This window comes from Cyprinodon tularosa, unplaced genomic scaffold (genome assembly GCF_016077235.1).
Source record: "Cyprinodon tularosa strain WSP-4 unplaced genomic scaffold, ASM1607723v1 ctg324, whole genome shotgun sequence".
Taxonomy (NCBI): Eukaryota; Metazoa; Chordata; class Actinopteri; order Cyprinodontiformes; family Cyprinodontidae; genus Cyprinodon; species Cyprinodon tularosa.
In genome coordinates this window covers 692258-709987 of record NW_024039035.1, presented here as the reverse complement: position 1 = coordinate 709987, position 17730 = coordinate 692258, and the positions used below count along the sequence as shown (strand labels likewise).

The window sequence follows — 17730 nt, the reverse complement described above, 5'->3', positions numbered from 1 at the left end:
AAGGCGCACTTAAACGTCTTTTTTTCCCCTCAAAATGTGCGGTGCGCCCTTTGGTGCGGTGCGCCTTATGTGTGTTGTAAATGCGACTTTTGAGACCACCTCATTGAGGAGATGATGAAAGAGTGGCTGAATGTAAGGAGACCAGGTGTTTTTTTTCCACTCATCACCATGGCTGTTAATATGTAACTCCATGCGTGCCCATCTCACAGCTGATGTGAAAAACATGGGGAAACAAATTAACGCTGTGCTCGCTGTTCAACCTCTCGACATCGGTGTGAACCGGACCCAGCAGGTGCAGCAGAAGCAGCGAGTTTACATGCAAAGTCAATGGTTGACGCGCGTATAGGTGCAACAAAAGGTCCCGCAGCGCGTTTTGAGCAGCAGGCGCAGCGCGTCTGGAGCGTTTAAGCATCTGCCAACGCGCTGCTGCTGCTCGAGATGGAAAAATTGAAGTTTTGCTGCTAGACGCGCCGCATCAACCAATCAGAGAAGCTGATCTGGGAGCTGACAGCGAGACAGACACAGCGCTCTGATGACATATGATATTAAAGCAAATGAAAAAGGCTGGATGGATGAGGAGATGATGAAAGCGTGGCTGAGGCAGGTGTATGTGAGGAGACCAGGTACTTTTTTCCACGCATCACCATCGCTGCGTGCCCATCTCACAGCCGATGTGAAAAAAAAGGTGAATCAAATGAACGCTGTTCTTGCTGTTATCCCGGGGGGTCTGACAAAGGAACTTCAACCGCTCGACATCGGTGTGAAGCGGCCGTTCAAAGTAAGGCTGCGAGCGGCGTGGGAGCGATGGATGACAGACGGAGACCACAGTTTCAGGATTAGTGGAAGGCAGCGCCAGGCAAGTTACGCCACAGTTTGCGGATGGATTGTTGATGCTTGGACTAACGTGTCTGCTGGCACTGTTGTTCAAGCTTTTGCAAAAGCTGGCATTATTTCTGAGGAGCCGCGCTGCACGGAAAGTGACTCTGACAGCGAAGAAGGGGAAATTGGCATGTCTGATTTAGCGCAGCTCTTTAATTCAGAAACAGAGGACGATGACTTTGATGGGTTTGATTAATACTTTGTAATAAATACATGAATAAAGCACAATCATACTCAGTTTTGCTCCCGCTCTATTTTTCTACCTGAACACTTAATTCAACAGCAGCCTCTGGGCCGGGTCTCCTCCTCTTCACCGCAGTGGCTGGCAGGTGTTTTTTCATCTAAATAATCTAAATCTTGCAGCTATATTTGCTGTGATCAGTGGGAATAAAGTAGTTTTAATATGTTTTTAGGTGAGAAAGGCCACCTGAAAACTTAATAATTGCAGTCAGTTCATCCAGATTATTATCGTGCCTACAGTATACTATTTCTGTCGGAGGCGCTCAGACCCCCACATACCAGCGGTGCACCGACAGTAGAAATCCCTTCATCAGCAGCCTCTAGGCTGGGCAGCCTCCGGGTTCACCGCGGTGGCTGGCAGGTGTTTTTCATCTAAATAATTTAAACTGCAGGCACCAGGATACCGGTAATAAAAGCGAACATATTCCGTCGGCAGGTTTCAGGATTTTAAGTTAATTTAGAAGCGATCACAGCGCTGTGTCATCTGCGATGTGTCTGTCTCATGGCCAGCTCCCAGGTTTGATTAATACTTTGTAATAAATACATGAATAAAGCACAGTCATACTTAGTTTTGCCCCCGCTGTATTTTTAAATACGCAGTAGAGGTATTTAAAGGTAGTAGAGGACATGTACCTGTATATAAAAAACGCGCCTTTTAGTACGGTGCGCCTTATGGTCGTGAAAATACGGTAAAATTAGTTTTATAAACATTAGAAATCACTTCCTAGTTAGCTTTTTTTAAACTTTCTATAACAGACCGAAATTGATACTTGCTTCAGACCTGCTTTTCTAGGCCCTTATATGCAAGTTAGCACATCCTAGATGATTCATTATATTTATATTTTCTGAATATGCATCTTAAAGATAGCATTGGCTAGTAGAGTTATCTTTTTGGTCTTGTTTTAGGGAATTATTTTTGGCTCATAGAGATAAAACAAAGAGACAACACAGAGATTACCTTCAGAAAACAAAAAAATCATTGTTGTGATTATTTTTTTCCCATATCCTAGCTAAGACCAGCAGTGCCTCCACCACCAAAGGTAACTCCATCTAAGGATTTAAAAACAGAGAACATCATCAACCTGTTTGATGCTGCCGCAGCTCCTGATATCAGTGTCACCTCTCCTACAGAGGTAAGTGAGCAGCTGCTCTCAATAAACTGTATAACAGCCCTTTAACTTCCAATTTGCAGGTCAGAACCTCTTATCATTATTTAGTATTCTCCCCAAAAAATCTATTCTATTCTATTCTATTCTATTCTATTTCCCTAACTCAACTAATTAGAGCCCCATTAGCCATTTACTGCTCCTGTTCCTGTCATTGTCAGTTTGACAGTCCCGCAGTCAGCAACCTGTTGGATATGGACCTGGACCCTTTCAGTGAAGCAACCAAAATCCCCACAACCTCTCAGGTGGACAATTCATGGCATGAACATAGTGATCTTAGAGACCTCTCCTGTAAGATGTGCCTTTACAAGAGATTTCACTGTCTATTCAGAATGCATCCAATTCCATTTTGCAGTATTTCTGATGGATTTGTCCAACCTCACATTGCTATTACCATTAAAAAAATGTCATCAAAACAAATCTCTTGGAAACTTTATTTTCCGTTACATAACACGCACTGCATTTTTTGCAAAATTGAAAGTCTACTGAAAAAGGTTTGCTATGTCTGAATAAAATGTGAAATCACTGGGTAATCTTGGCACAGTCTGAGGTTTTGCCTGCTATGCTTCTTTCCAAATACACTTAAAATGAGGTGGATGATGGCATGACTATCTTTAGAGACCTGCTTCTAGTGATTTCTTCTTTCTGCTTTGGCAGTACTTCCATGAAAAAAAAAAAATCAGCACGAACTCTAGAATGTAGCTGGTAATTGTATTGTCTATAGTACGGGACAAATCTGAAATTACATTAAAATAACCAAACTATTCCTGATTAACTACATCTACAAAGTATATCAATTATTTCAAACTATTTATCACTTTAACAATATCGTCCAAGCTGTTCATTTGAATGAGAGGTTAAAAATCTTAACTCAGCAAAATCTTATCACAGCAAGACTCAAGCAAGACTGTGATGTCATCACAGCAGAGTCTCGCAGGGGATGGATCACCTAGCCTGACGTAGTCCTACTCAATTCTAGTCAGAATATGAGTCTGATACTGCTCCATAGAGCTGTGATTATGGGGCGTGTTTTGAACGAACCAGGAAAAAAAATGCCTTTGCACTCAATTGGATAGACCTACAACCAATAAGAGCAACAGAGTGCGTGACGTTTGTTAAGCGACGCATAGTTGTTGTCAACAAAAATCAAAGCGTGCAGTTGCACGCCTAGAATAAGAAGATGAGCCTTGATCGCGTTTCTCTGTTCCTCTTTTAAAATTAATTTGCTGTCGATATCTTCTAGAACAGACCTAATAGCAGAATCTACTCACCTCAACTCTCCAGCGGCAGCCATTGTTGTTGTCACCCAAGAGCGCTTTGGTCACGTGGTTGATTACGTTACTGTTGATCATCTGTTCATCATCGTATAAAGCCCGCCCTGACAATTTGATTGGATCGCCAGAGAGTGGGCGATCATACTCGCGCTACTATGGAGCAATGCCAGACCGAACTTCCCGACCTCAAACCTTGTGGGCGGGACTAAGTTCGGAATGGCACCCAGGCTATGGATCACCCACTCAAGGAAATAAAAAAAACTTCTTACTGCATTGCAAGAAATTAAATTTGCTATGATGTAGATGATACTGTGTGGCAGTCCGAGAGGTGTGTATGAGTAACTTGCACTACCATATATGTTGTATGTTAATTTCCAATATTGTTTAGAGATGTGCACAGCTCTGCCAAAAAGGATTTGGTATGGTTTGTAAATAAAGTTGTGTTTTTTTGCACAGTTATGTAATAAAATTAGGATTGCAAAGAGCATAAGAAATCAAAATATGAAAGCAGAAATATTCAGAGTCTTGTACTGAATTAGACTGTCACCATACTTAGACACATTAGCATAAGAAAAAAACAATTAAACAGTAAACCGTGATAAAGTCATTTGGCTATCTCGTTCATAAACAATGGTGTCAGAACTATTTATCTTGATGGAACTGACACATTTTTGCAGAACATTCACAAGTTTTGAAGTTTGGACTTATTTTGTGAATACTGCTTTACCTTTTATGAAGATGTAAATAGTGATGTTTAAAATGCACCAAAGCAGTAGAGAATATATTTTACATTTTTGCCAATGGAGTTGTGTGAAATACAAAGTGAAAATTAATAGTAAATTTAAGAAATGTCCAGAAATATAAAACATTGCCTTTAAATTGTGTATTCACTTACTGAAATAGATAACGACAAAATGAATGATTGAGCAGTGGGACTATTGATTAATGAGATATTTATGAGATGCAGCTTAGCTTACAATGTTGTCAATATATTTGTTTACTTATTTATTTAGAGGTGTGGAAAAATAATGCAAAGATTGAATGATGTTTTGGATATGAAGAAAATTCAGTAATCGTCATTTTTAATTGTTGTTATTATTAGTAATAGTAGTAGTGGTCGTAGTGGTAGCATAACCCTCATGTAACCAAGTAGATCTTATTGAGATATAAAAAATATATATTTTGTTTTAGAGAGACCTGAACAAGGCTGGCAGCAGAGCAAATATAATATCCACAAAAGTAAATTGGTCAAAAGTACAATTCATTGTCCATTAAAGATATTTATGAACGGCCTTAAAAAATGTACAGAAACCAACTCATTCAACTTCAATTATTTGTGTGTGGTCTTAGGGATTAGCAAGCTCTTTTCAATTGCTTAGTTTAACAGGAAACTGTAAAAAAAAAAATCTTAATTTGTATATCAAACTTTACACAGAAAACCAAATCATTATTAGAAGTAGCTAAAAAAAAGTGCTTTCTGTCCTTCACTGGATTACCATATGAAGCCAAGGGAATACTTTGTCAGGTATGATGTTAATGATTTTAAACACATAGTTTAAAATGTTAACACTTTCTTATCTGTATTGCTTCAGAACACTCAGCTCTGATCACATTTTGCATAAAACATTTTTAGGTTTGCAATATTTAAGAGAATCATCTATGCTTGAGACCTACTTTAACTGCACCTTTTCTTTAGTTGAAAATCCACTAATATGGGCTTGAATTTTAAAGCATGGGTTCTGCAGTGGAAGTTTCAGATTAAAGCTGATAAAAAGAAGAGTTATTTAAATTATGTTTTTGTTTTTTTCTACAGCCTGCTAACTGGGACTCAGTGGTAAGCATAGCTTCAGCTGTCAAGAGGCTTTCAGAAAAATATAGAATGTTTTCATATTTAAGATTTGAACATTTTTGCATTCTGTAGCCATGAGTTTATAAAGATTGTTTACTCATACATGCATCACACAAAACCCTTCTTCACTCTGTTTCGTTTGACCGTTTTGCTCTCGATCCATCAAACATCTTTCATGTTTTGTTTTACTTTTTTTCCCCCAAGTTTGTTTGAGTGTTGTCTTTGTCTGCAGTGCTTGATGTGGCAACATAACACTGTGCAACACAAATTAAACTTGGGAGTTAGCTTGAGTCAATTCAGTTCCAAATTGGTTGATAAATGACAAACATGTTAAACCAGTTAAATGGGTGTCTTTACATTTCATATGCATATTTTGCAGTATTAATATAGTAAAATGCAGAATATATGAAAGTTTAACACACCATTCTGTATCACTGAGGTGTGAAAAGAAATTTGTAACTGAATCATCTCCCTTTTGGTTTTCCTTTGTATCCTCGTGTGTTCACATGTTATTGATGGTAAACATGTAACACTTACATGTGACCTCAATGTTCACATGTGGCATACATAGATTGTGTTTGTCATAAAAGCTTAGTGAAGTTGCTCAATTGTTCTTTAAATTGTTTTCCAATTATTAAAGAGCAGCTTCACCAAGCCTGGTGAGCCTTGTGACCATTAACTAACCTCTTTTTCAAATCCCTGCCGATGTAAAATAAATAAATAGATAAATACAGGGCTCTTGTATATCAGAACTTGAGGTGGAGAAATGTTCTGGAGTGTTCTGATCATGCAAAGGTCCTAAAATCCCACCAGCGATGCAAATATTCTGTATTTATTTTCTGCTTGTTACTTCCTTATTTTCCTAACCTTTGATTATAATTGTGCATTAACTGTAAAGGCTAATACTTTATGTCAGTAGTTCTTAGATTGTTCTGATTATTCCATTATTCCATCTTGACTGATCCTATTTTGGATTGCAAAACTCAGTTTTTTCTAAATCTAAATACTGTGAGTTAAGTGGAAGGTTTCTGGTATAATTTCTTTTTAATACTTATGAATAACCAACTTCTATGTATGTAAAGTATTAACCTCATTATCACTGTTAGATTTTTTTTTAAACCAAACCCATTTTGTGACTATTCAAATATACCTTAATGTTTGCAAAAAGTTGTACATCTGGATAAAATGAACATAATGTGCATACTGTTTTGTTGTTTCTCTAAAGTTTATACAATGTTCATTAGCAGCCTATAAATTACAGATATTTTCTTATTTATAGGCTTCTAGTTTGAAGGTATATAATAGAATACTTTATATAGTACTTTACTTTATTTACTTTATATAAGAGTATTTTTATTGAATTTCATTTAAGTCCTGTTGCAGTGCATCTAGAATGCAATTTTATGGCTACTGTTTTTTCTGCCTTTTTTTTCTTTTACAACATGCAGCCAAGCAATATTCTATAGGGCATACATATCCATTAATATTTCTCTAAGTATATAAAGAATATAATTTAACTATGTGATTTGTTTAGTTTTTATTTTACTTAAAACAATCTGTATTTATTTAAAACCGTATACAATTTTTTTGGAAACAGAACTACACCCCAACTAATATAAACCCTTAATATTTTCCTCTAATTCAAACATCCTACCTTCTCATTCATACACTTGCACTTAACATTATTCAACTTTCAGCACAAATTTGAATTGCAGCTGCTGGCGTTACACAAACCAAACAATGAACAATTTGTCTAGCGTTAGTAATCATTTCATCAGGTTGAATAATTTTAATTCTGCAGCTTTCGTTGAACATGGAATTTAATTTTGACTTTTGCACAAAATCTTTTGGTAAACAGTAAGGTTTGGATTACACTAATTAAAATTTTTATGTATTAAACTCCAAACTCTTAAAATATGCTAGCAGTATTTTTTTGCTTTACATTGCTTGTCCCTAATTTGATATTTCTGATTTTTGAAAATCTGTCAAATGTGCACAAATATTAAGTATTATCTTTTGACTGCTTGAAACCTGACCCTTACCCTTCAGCCTGAGGACACCAGTATCCAGGAAGAAGACACCCCAAGGCACTATGACCCTGTTGTTGCTGCAACAGAGGCCTGGGGTGATGATGGTACACAGCCTATCCGCTATGACCCCATAGCAGCAGCCACAGAGGGCTGGGGCGATGATGGAACCCGACCCATTCACTATGACCCTGTGGCTGCAGCGCAGGAGGGATGGGATGACAATGAGAGCCAGTCAGCTCAGCATGATACTGTTGAAGAGGCCCAGGATGGATGGGGTGATGATGTAGACCAGCCTGTCAAAGAGGAGCAAGCTGAAGCTGAAACACCCGCTGATGATGCTCCAGCTGATGTGGTTGAGGAGGACACCACCACAGCTGCTCCTGAGATGGATGAGACAGTGGGTCAGGTAACTCAGGATATGAAAATGGAGAGATGCATCTGGACGGAACAATGGATGCATCAGCCATTGACAAGGAGAAATGAGCATGCAGAAACTAAACACATGTTTGTTTGTTTTTTTGAAAATATATCATGACATGAAGTGCTTTAGGATGCATCTGGACCAGTTGCATAGATGCATCAATTGAAGTTAAAGAGTTCAGACTGAGAAAAAAGAAATGAGATAGAAAAAAAGATACATGATTCCTGATAGAACTCTGGAGTTCTTTCTATGCTAAAAACTTGGTATGCAATAGCTTTATACATACACTTGAAGAACAGATCATTTTACTCTGTGTGGTAGATTACCATGTAGACCTCTTTGCTTGTGTTTTTGTCTGTTTCTGTTTTGTCTGCGTCTTCACTTGTTCATTCTTTTAGTTTATTCTTCTTTCTTGTTCTTACCAATTTCTCCATTTGTAATCTAATTTTGTTTGCTTTTTCTGGTTTCAGGAGGAGTCTTTACCGCCAGCTGCAGCACCTGAAGGAGAAGAAGCTGTGACAGAGGAGGTGTGTTAAAAGGAATAAATCTGATTGTGTATCAAATAGCATTTTCGTATTTGGAGTAATATTTCTAGAAAACCTTTCCTTTTTTAAACTCAAACATGAATGTGTTTTATTGTTATTCCATGTATGAAGGACTCAGGATCAGACGCAATATATTTTAATGTATATTTTTAAGAATTCAAACTGAGAAAAATAAATTCATAAGTTAATTAAAGCTACAATATCAATATTAATATACAGATAAAAGTAATAATAATTAAAAAAAAAACATATTTGGAGTCTTATAATAGGATGTGAAACAGCTTAGGCAGAAAGTAGAGCTTCTCTGCACTGAGGAAAAGTAAAAGCTGACTTAGCGGAGACAGAAGCTGTGAAAAAAATACAGAGACTATGAACAAGACAGTTGTCTTAATAACAAAAGTTTACACAGTTCACAGAAACAGTTTCCATATACAAAGAAAAATAGAAAATCTAAAGAGAAAAAAAAATACTAAATGTACTGAATTACACTTAATAAATGACTAAATGTCCTTCCTCAACTTAAAACCAACCCTGATCCCAGGGATCATTAGGTCTCTTAGGCCCACTGATTTAGATCTCTGCAGTTTCATCACATAAATATCCTGACAAAGTACATTTGGCTTGTTGTTCTAAAATGAAAAGCTTAGAAAAAAAACATTGAAAATGTATTGAATATACACTATTCATCACAATCGTCCTGTGTTGTTTTGATGTAAGATCAGAACAGCCCTATTGTTTTATATATATATATATATATATATATATATATATAAATATATATATATATATATATATATATATATACATATATATATATATATATATATATATATATATATATATATATATATATATATATATATATACATATATATATATATATATATATATATATATATATATATATATATATATATATATATATATATATATATATATATATATATATATTTTTTTTTTTTTTTTTTTTTTAGAAAATGTCTCCTTTTACATGCCTTGTCAGCAATACTTTTGTCTTTTTGTGTCTTGTCTGCAGACTCCTGCTAAAGCACCTGAATCAACAGAAGACTTACCAGAGGCTGTAGAAATGCCCCCTGGTTTCTTGTTTAAGGTACTGCAAAAAAACAAAATTCAGACAATAACAAACACCCAATAAACAAAAACTACTTTTGAAAAGCTTATTGATATCAACTGATGTGTTAAAAAGGTTCAAGTGATGCATGACTACGCTGCCAATGACACAGATGAACTGGAGATGAAGGCTGGTGATGTGGTGCTAGTAGTCACCTTTGATAATCCTGATGAACAGGTACATGAGCTCAATATCGCTAAAATATTTATACATTTGCAGGCATGGTTCACACATCCTCATTATGGTCAGAAATATCTTTGGGGTATTAGTTATAAATCTAAACTAATCAGTCTCCAATGCACATCTTCAAAGCTTTTTTTTTTTCTTTATAACTGCCGGTATGTTCATCAGTTTGAACTTGCCATAATTTTGTTTCTATTTTTCAGTGTCACAAATATTATAAATACTGACTGAAATATTTTCACCCCCCCTAAAATTAGATTCGTTTGTATATTGCATTTTAACCACATGCCGTTGTGGCCATTCTCAACCTTTTCTCACAATTTTGACTAGGTATTTCTTGTCAGAAATGGTAGTTCTTTCGAAATGGAAGGTTTTCAGGAATATATCCACCTTTAAGGAATTGTTAGCAAATTCTCAATTTAGTTGTGGTCAATTATGATTTGGGATAAATGGAGACCCATTTGGAACCAAATTTTAATTGCTGATTTTTATCCATTTTGCAAAATGCAACTTTACCCTGGCAGAAAAAGGAATCCCACAGCATAATGCTGCCACTCTAATTTGAAAGCCTATTATTGAAACCTCTTAAAAGAGCTAACCTGCTTCTAAGAGATAACTTTTTCTCCTGATTATAAACTATCTATCTGGAGAAAATATGAATTAGATACATACTGGTATAGTTTTAAAGCGATGATATTTGGCTAATGTTCATGGTGGGTGTACCTACGGTTCTGACTGATACTTGATATGTGTTAACTTGCCAGAATACAAAAACAGTTTTGTCTTGTGTGTGTTTATTTTTGTAGGATGAAGGCTGGCTGATAGGACTAAAGCAGGACGATTGGCAGCAGAACAAGGAAAAGGCCACTAAAGGAGTATTTCCTGAAAACTTCACACAGAGGCTCTGAATGAAGGGCAATTTCTTTTGGTGTTACTCTGTTCCTCTTGCCTATTTAAGTCCTTCCCCTCTCTGCCCCCTAAACACTGTATCCTAACAAGGACTTTGGCCATATAAACAGAGCTGTGACAGCCCTGGATGAAGTCATGCGTTTCTAAGGTCTGCTCAACAGTGGATCTTTTCTTTTATGTTTCATTTTTGTTTCTCATGAAAAGATGTAGCCACACCATGGGTCTGTTTGCCATCATGCTACTCTGTATTTGAGCAGTGCGGCTCATTCAGGATAAAAAGTACTGATAGTAACTGATACAGTGGCTGCAGATGGACACCACTTCTATTAATTTATTCTATATTCAGATTGAAAATAGACTAACATTTTTTGGATGATGGAGTAGTTGAACAATCTTAAGAAAAACATTTTTTTCATAAAAAGTAAGTACATCCTCTTTCAATGGAGTTTTTTTTTTTAGGATCTGTCAGGATGCTACTTTTAAATTTTCAAGATTAAGGAAATAGATATTTGTTTCTTTTCTGGGTTTGTTTCTCTAAGGAAATAGAGAAACAAATCCCATTTATGCACAAACTTTATGTGTCAAGGTGTATAGAAGTTTAAAAAACACTTAAAAATGTTCCAATTTAACTTTTCTTTTTTTTTATACTATCACAAATCAATGCATCATAATTAAGAGCAGGAGGATTTTGTTTCTCAAAAAAAAAGAACAATAACTAGAATAATCTTAGATATTTCAGTTTTAATTTTTGTGTAAACGTGGTAGTGATGCTCAAAGAGTATTTCCAATTTCAAAACATAAAAAAACCCAATATTTTTAGGATTAGCTTCTGGTACATAACCTGTAGGAGGGAAAGAGGGCATACTTTCTTTTTAACAGTGAAAATTCACTTTAAATGGTTTAACAGAGAAAGAAATGGGGAAAAAGTGCTATTATCTAGCTAACCTAAAGGGCAAAAAACGTCACTAATAAGAATGCTCACAAAAGGAAAAAAAGTACCATTTTAGAAAATTCAATTTGTTCTCATCAATGCTAAAAAACAACAGCAAAAGCAAACAAAAAAACTCCAACCTCATCAGGAAAGATGTTTGTCTCGTTGGGGTAAATCTGTCTGGTGATTAACCTCCTCACACATTGCCTTCAGGACACGTCATGCAAATCCTATATTCCTACTTCTATTGTTTACTTGTGGAAAATGGACCCTTGGTTGTTGTGTTAGCTTAGAGCAGTGGCTCTCAAACCTGGGCCTCAGGGACCCCTGCTCTGCATTATTTAGATATGTCTCTGTCCCGGCAAGCCTGATTCAGATTAGGGCTCTTCCTCTGCAATCAAGTGCTACAGAAGCCTGCTAATCGTCCAACATTTTCTGGTGTGATGCAACAAGGAAACACCCAAAACATGCAGGGCCGGGGTGGCCGAGGATCAGGGTTGGGAGCCACTGGCTTAGAGTCTGTGGTGGCACAAATAGTATGATCCTGGTATTGAAACTTCAAAAAGTGATATATGCAGAAGCAGTTAAATCCAGAAAGACAACAGGAATCCAAAATAAACAATTCTGGTTTCCTAAAGTTAAGACCTCTGTAACATATTTTTTAATACTTTTGTGGAATGGTCTTGTCTTCATGTGATTCCAAATATGCGTTGCTCAGGCTTGCTATAACGCCACCCAGCATCACAGAGAAGCTGTTGCTGGTTGTATAATAGATGAGACTCTAAATATAATCCGATATATAACAACTGAGCCAGACTAACTCATGTAGAAATGTGCCGAAAACAGTTCCCTCTCTTTACATAGAGACTTCAAAACTTCGATGCAGATGTTTATGATTATGCACCAGAGCAACTTCTTTTATTTTTATATGCTGCTGAGCAACGATTACATATAGCCTAATGTAACTATGTTGTTATGATTGCCAACTGAGGATGATCTGGAGTATCTTGTACTTATCTGGAGCTCACTGCTCTCAGTGTAGTTGCATACATATAGAACTAATCTAGTCATTCATTCAGACTCTAACATAAAAGTTTCAAATCTCCTTAGATTATCAGTGTGTAAAAGGTGCAAGGGAGAGTGTCAGTGGGCATGTGTGTGTGTTACAAAGTGTGTGAGAAATACAAATGTTTATCTATAAGAAAATGTTATTAAAAATACCACCTACTCTTAAAGAAACAATCGTATCAATAGGAGGGTTTTTAACGACAGTACCGAGGCAAACATATTGAATCTTTTTCCACTGGCTGGTATTATGGTTCCAGGTGTTACAGTGCATTTGTTGTTTATAAGTGTAATTTTTTTCCAAGCTGTGATGACAGATACATATTCTAAGAAGACATTCATATCTGTATGTGAGTAACTGTGAGCATGCTGACTTTCCATGTGTTGTTGTGTGGACACCCTTAATTTAAGGCAGTGATACTTGAGTCACTTTTGAGGCAGTTGCGACAAGATATGTCTTCTTTTTATTTTTTATTTGTTGTTGTTTTTTTATGACTACTCTTGGTGAGAGAGACGGTATGGGCATTACATGGGTTTTTATTTCAATTTTTTTCTCATAAGTTTGTCCTTTTCCATCTGCCGTGCCTCAAAATGTTTCTACGTATCGTGGTCCAAAACCAAGTGAATTGCAGGGGAGGCAGGACTCATAGAGGGAAAGTTAATGCAACCAGACTCAGGTGCACAGATTATTCTTTTTTTTATATATATATCTATATACTTTTCAGTATTTTAGCCACTGTGGATGTGCATTATTTTTCCAGGGTGTATATGAAAAAAAATGCATAAGAGAAAAGTCACTTACATATTTGGGTAGATAATCATATTTTGTTTGAAAATTTTGTGTATGGATTGGAGTGTTTAACCTGGGTCTGGTTCTGTCTCCAGCTGTATGGATCAGCCTCTAATGGTGATATCTGGGATATGAGAAAAAGTTTTTTTTTCCTGTTCCTTAATGACCAGTAGTAATAAAGATGACTTAGAATCTGCTTTACTGTTTTTAGTTTCCTTTGTCCTGAATGCGGCCATGCCTAGAACAACATGTATTCTTTTCTGTTACTTTTTTTAATTAACCATGTTTTAAACTAACTGATTACTTGCGCCGTTATACCTTACAAACATATCAACCCTTCTTGAACTTTTTCACAATTTATAAAGCTATAAACCTTAAAATTCTTTGCATATGGCAGATCAGCTCAAGATCCTGTCATAGCGGTTTAAAAGTTCCCCTTTAGGTTAAAAACCAGCCGAATTCAGCAAAGCATAAAAGTCAGCCATTAAAGTTTCAGTCAAGGACCCATCATGGAAATGAGAACTTTTTAAACACTAATACTCTAGTGCATCATTTAGAAGTGCAAGGTTCATCACATGTTTTCTTTTTTCTTTTAATTTGCCTATGTAGACAGCACCTCTGAGACAATACCCATAATTGCCAACTTTCCAAATTTGTTATCTGACTAATTGGATCACTGATTTCTCCCACTGATATCTGGATTATTCAGTGAAGGAAAAAAGTAAGCTGTGTGGAATATATGTCGGAGTATCTGGTGACTGGGTTGCCAGATACCTTGACATATAAAAGCTTACAAAGCTAACTTTTCTGTACACTCATAGATGTATCTGCTGCCATCAAATTAAACTGTTTGTTCGTAAAGTCGCCATTTTAAATAATTTATCTTTCTTTGATTGCAGGAATTTGAAATTTAAGTAGCTACAGCCACTTTTCTTCATTGCAACTGCCAATTAATTCTTTAGATGGTGGCTATCAGTGGTACACTTTTTAGTTTGATGTGAAATACAGCATCCTAAGTGCATTGCAGTGTCACTGGCTTATTGTTTTATTTTTTCATTGTCCCTAAAAATCACAAATTTAATGTCAAAGAAACAAAAATTTCAGGATATGGTTTCTTCCACGTTTAAAACACGAACAATTACCTCATGGGTCGATACACCAATGAAAACTAATCTCCCTATTTTTCACAATCCAATGGATTTTAAAACCATAAGTTTGTACAGTTACAACTGCAATTTGCGGTAAATCTTTTGTCCAGTTTCTTAGTAAGATAGAAGAGGTTTTTTTATGTCCTACCACAGATTCATAACTGGACTTTTGACTGGACAATGGCTGAGTCCCTCTAACCACAAAATATCCTCTCTTTGAAACTGTTCCACTGCAGTTCTGGTTATACTGTAGGTTTAGGGCCGTTGTTGTGCTTGAAGGTGATGTTGAGCTCTGTTGTCAAGTATTTTCTAGCCTCAAACAGGCTTTTAACCTGCATTTTCTTCCATTTAATTCACCCTCATCATGTTTTACTGTAGGAATAAATTAATTTGGCGTGATACAGTGGTAACTTTCTGCCACAAAGGGTATTTTTATAGTCAAAAACTACAACACTGGTATCAACTGAGAAGAAACTTTTGTTTTAAATTTTTTTAGCCGCCCCCTGCTCTATATATTTATTTTGGCCAATTCTGGATTTATGTCTCATCTAGTGCTGAAACTAAAGATTATTTTGCAAATCAATTCATGTGTTGATAATTTAGCAAAAGGTTTCTTAAAGGAGAATTCCGGTTTTTTACATTTTAAGCCCATTTTCTGTAGTGTCCAGGATGAAATCGAATGATCGACACCAAAAGTTTGACAATTGCTCCTGTCTCTGCTTTTTGGCTCATTTAGAATCCACCCCTGGCTGCTTCATAATGGCTGCCATAGTGCATGTCAGATAATGTCCTTAAAACAACCTTAAACATTCTTTTTTTTAAATATGCTACTCACCGTGTCGTCAGCGCTGTTCAATGACGTTCCAAAAAAAAAGTTTCGTGAAGAAAAAACGTTCCTGTAGTGTTTTATTTAGCATTTTGTAAATCCCATTGAGTTCTGTTGGAATAGTCAATATTCCCCTGCCACCGGAAACGGAAATTGGGCCTGTTTACACAGTTGTAGTCTTTTCGCTTCACTCTGCGTACTCCGACGTCGAGGTGCTAACGTCTCTGTTAAACACTTTAAAAAACTCTGAAAATGGAATACGAAAGGTGTATTCTTCATTCTCGACGTCGGAGTACACAGAGTGAAGCGAAAAGACTACAACTGTGTAAACAGGCCCCATTTCCGTTTCCGGTGGCAGGGGAATATTGACTATTCCAACAGAACTCAATGGGATTTACAAAATGCTAAATAAAACACTACAGGAACGTTTTTTCTTCACGAAACTTTTTTGGAACGTCATTGAACAGCGCTGACGACACGGTGAGTAGCATATTTTAAAAAAAGAAAGTTTAAGGTTGTTTTAAGAACATTATCGGACATGCACTATGGCAGCCATTATGAAGCAGCCAGGGGTGGATTCTAAATGTGCCAAAAAGCAGAGACAGGAGCAATTGTCAAACTTTTGGTGTCGATCATTCGATTTCATCCTGGACACTACAGAAAATGGGCTTAAAGTGTAAAAAACCGGAATTCTCCTTTAAAGAAGACTTTTTCTGAAATTAAAAAAGTGAAAATAAAACTTTTCCAAAAACTTGAATAGAGCATATTGACAGACAAGAATTATTTTTATCTTAAATGTTAACACATTTTTTTTGTACAATCTTGGTATAACTGCTGCTCAAGGTAGTTTGCTCTGTCAGCAAACGGCATGTTTTAGAGTCCATACACTCCAATGAATTATTTATCGATTACTAAACTAGTTGGTGGTTATTTCAATAATCAATTAATCACGATTAATCCGATTAATTGTTTCAACCCTAGTCTTAGGCATTTTGTTGCTTCTCTAACTACTTATATCCTGGTCTAGAGTAGCTTATTAGTTTCAGTCATTAGATGTCTCTTTTTAGATTTTCATTGGAAGCACAATCTTTCAATTTTTAGCTGATAGATTTAACTTTACTTTAATTTCTGACCTCTCTACAGGAAGCTTTGGCTTTCACAAATCTTTGTTAAAAAAAATAAAATAAAATCAAGGTGAAATATGAAAGCCAATACTTGCATTAAGTTTTATGTAGGGTTTTTTAGTGTAAGTTAAAGAAGACTGCTTAAATAGCATGCCACACTAATTATAACATTTAATTCATATTCATTCAGAACAAAACCAAAGCTTGTGTTCGTAACACGAGATGGGAAAATTTCAGATTTGCAGGGGATAGCACTTTGCTACTTTTTAAATATTTGCAAATATGTGTAGTTCCAGCAGAGTGTGCTGTGCTCAAAGATTAACTTTCCATCCTGAGGGAAAAAACAAAACAAAAGCCTGTATCATCTCAAGCAGGAAAGGGTAGCTTCACTTCATGCTGCTGTCCATGGTACTGAAACCAACAAGCAGACCACCCTTCAACCACAGCCATCCTTGCTCTGTCTTTGTTGTGCTGGTTACAGTAATGCATCATTATTTGGGGAAAAGAAAAGATATAAATTGTTTGAGCTTGTATGACATATGTACCAAAAAAGCCTTTCTCATCTGGAGAGGGAAAAAATAAATAAATGTAAAAACTACCACAAAAATAAAAAAAAAGTAATCACACATTACTTTAGTTTGCATTCCAAAAAAAAAAGAAGGGAACAAAAAAGACTGGACACGATCAGTTATTTAAAACATTTATGTGTCAAATGCAAAACTATTAACAAACTTGCCAAATATAATAATACATACAGCTTTTTCTAAAAATAGATCTTTAAATAGTTTTCCAATAGCTTTAATATACATATCTGACAATATTTTTGAGAAGTCTTAGAAAATTTCTTTGGAGTTACATGATAATGCATTGTGTGTTTTCATTAAGCGTTCTTATGTCAACACCAGAAATAGTTTAGGCAATCTGAAAAAATATATATTAGATATTTGTACATTTCTATACAGTTCTCAATAAAATTAACGTTTTTTATGATAACAATGTACTGCTTCAATATGAGTGTTTTGAATAGATGAAGCACAAGAATATACATATTGCCTTTATTAAAATACAGACTTTTTACTTTCCACCTATTGTAATAATTACTACTATTTAAAAAGATGCATAGAAGATAGTTAATACAGTAGTTGAGTAGAGCCTGAGTGATATTACTGACCTGAAAACCCTCAAATAATGAAAGAAAATCTCTTTATAAAACACCTG

General features: G+C 35.7%; 1 protein-coding gene across 5 annotated transcripts in view; it reads left to right on the top strand.

Annotated features, from left to right (window-relative positions):
- LOC119788724 (myc box-dependent-interacting protein 1) overlaps window positions 1-13610 on the top strand; it is a 31931-nt gene extending 18321 nt beyond the window's left edge. For 2 of the 5 annotated variants that reach the window (XM_038293321.1, XM_038293319.1), the window contains 8 exons: window positions 2130-2252; window positions 2447-2530; window positions 5373-5393; window positions 7458-7844; window positions 8330-8386; window positions 9441-9515; window positions 9612-9713; window positions 10526-13610. In XM_038293321.1, coding sequence (XP_038149249.1) covers window positions 2130-2252; window positions 2447-2530; window positions 5373-5393; window positions 7458-7844; window positions 8330-8386; window positions 9441-9515; window positions 9612-9713; window positions 10526-10627 — 951 coding nt within the window. In that variant the 3' untranslated portion in view covers window positions 10628-13610. The remainder of the gene's footprint in view (window positions 1-2129; window positions 2253-2446; window positions 2531-5372; window positions 5394-7457; window positions 7845-8329; window positions 8387-9440; window positions 9516-9611; window positions 9714-10525) is intronic. The other 3 variants (XM_038293322.1, XM_038293323.1, XM_038293324.1) reach the window with 3 other exon arrangements.
- The last annotated feature ends 4120 nt before the right edge of the window (window positions 13611-17730 follow it).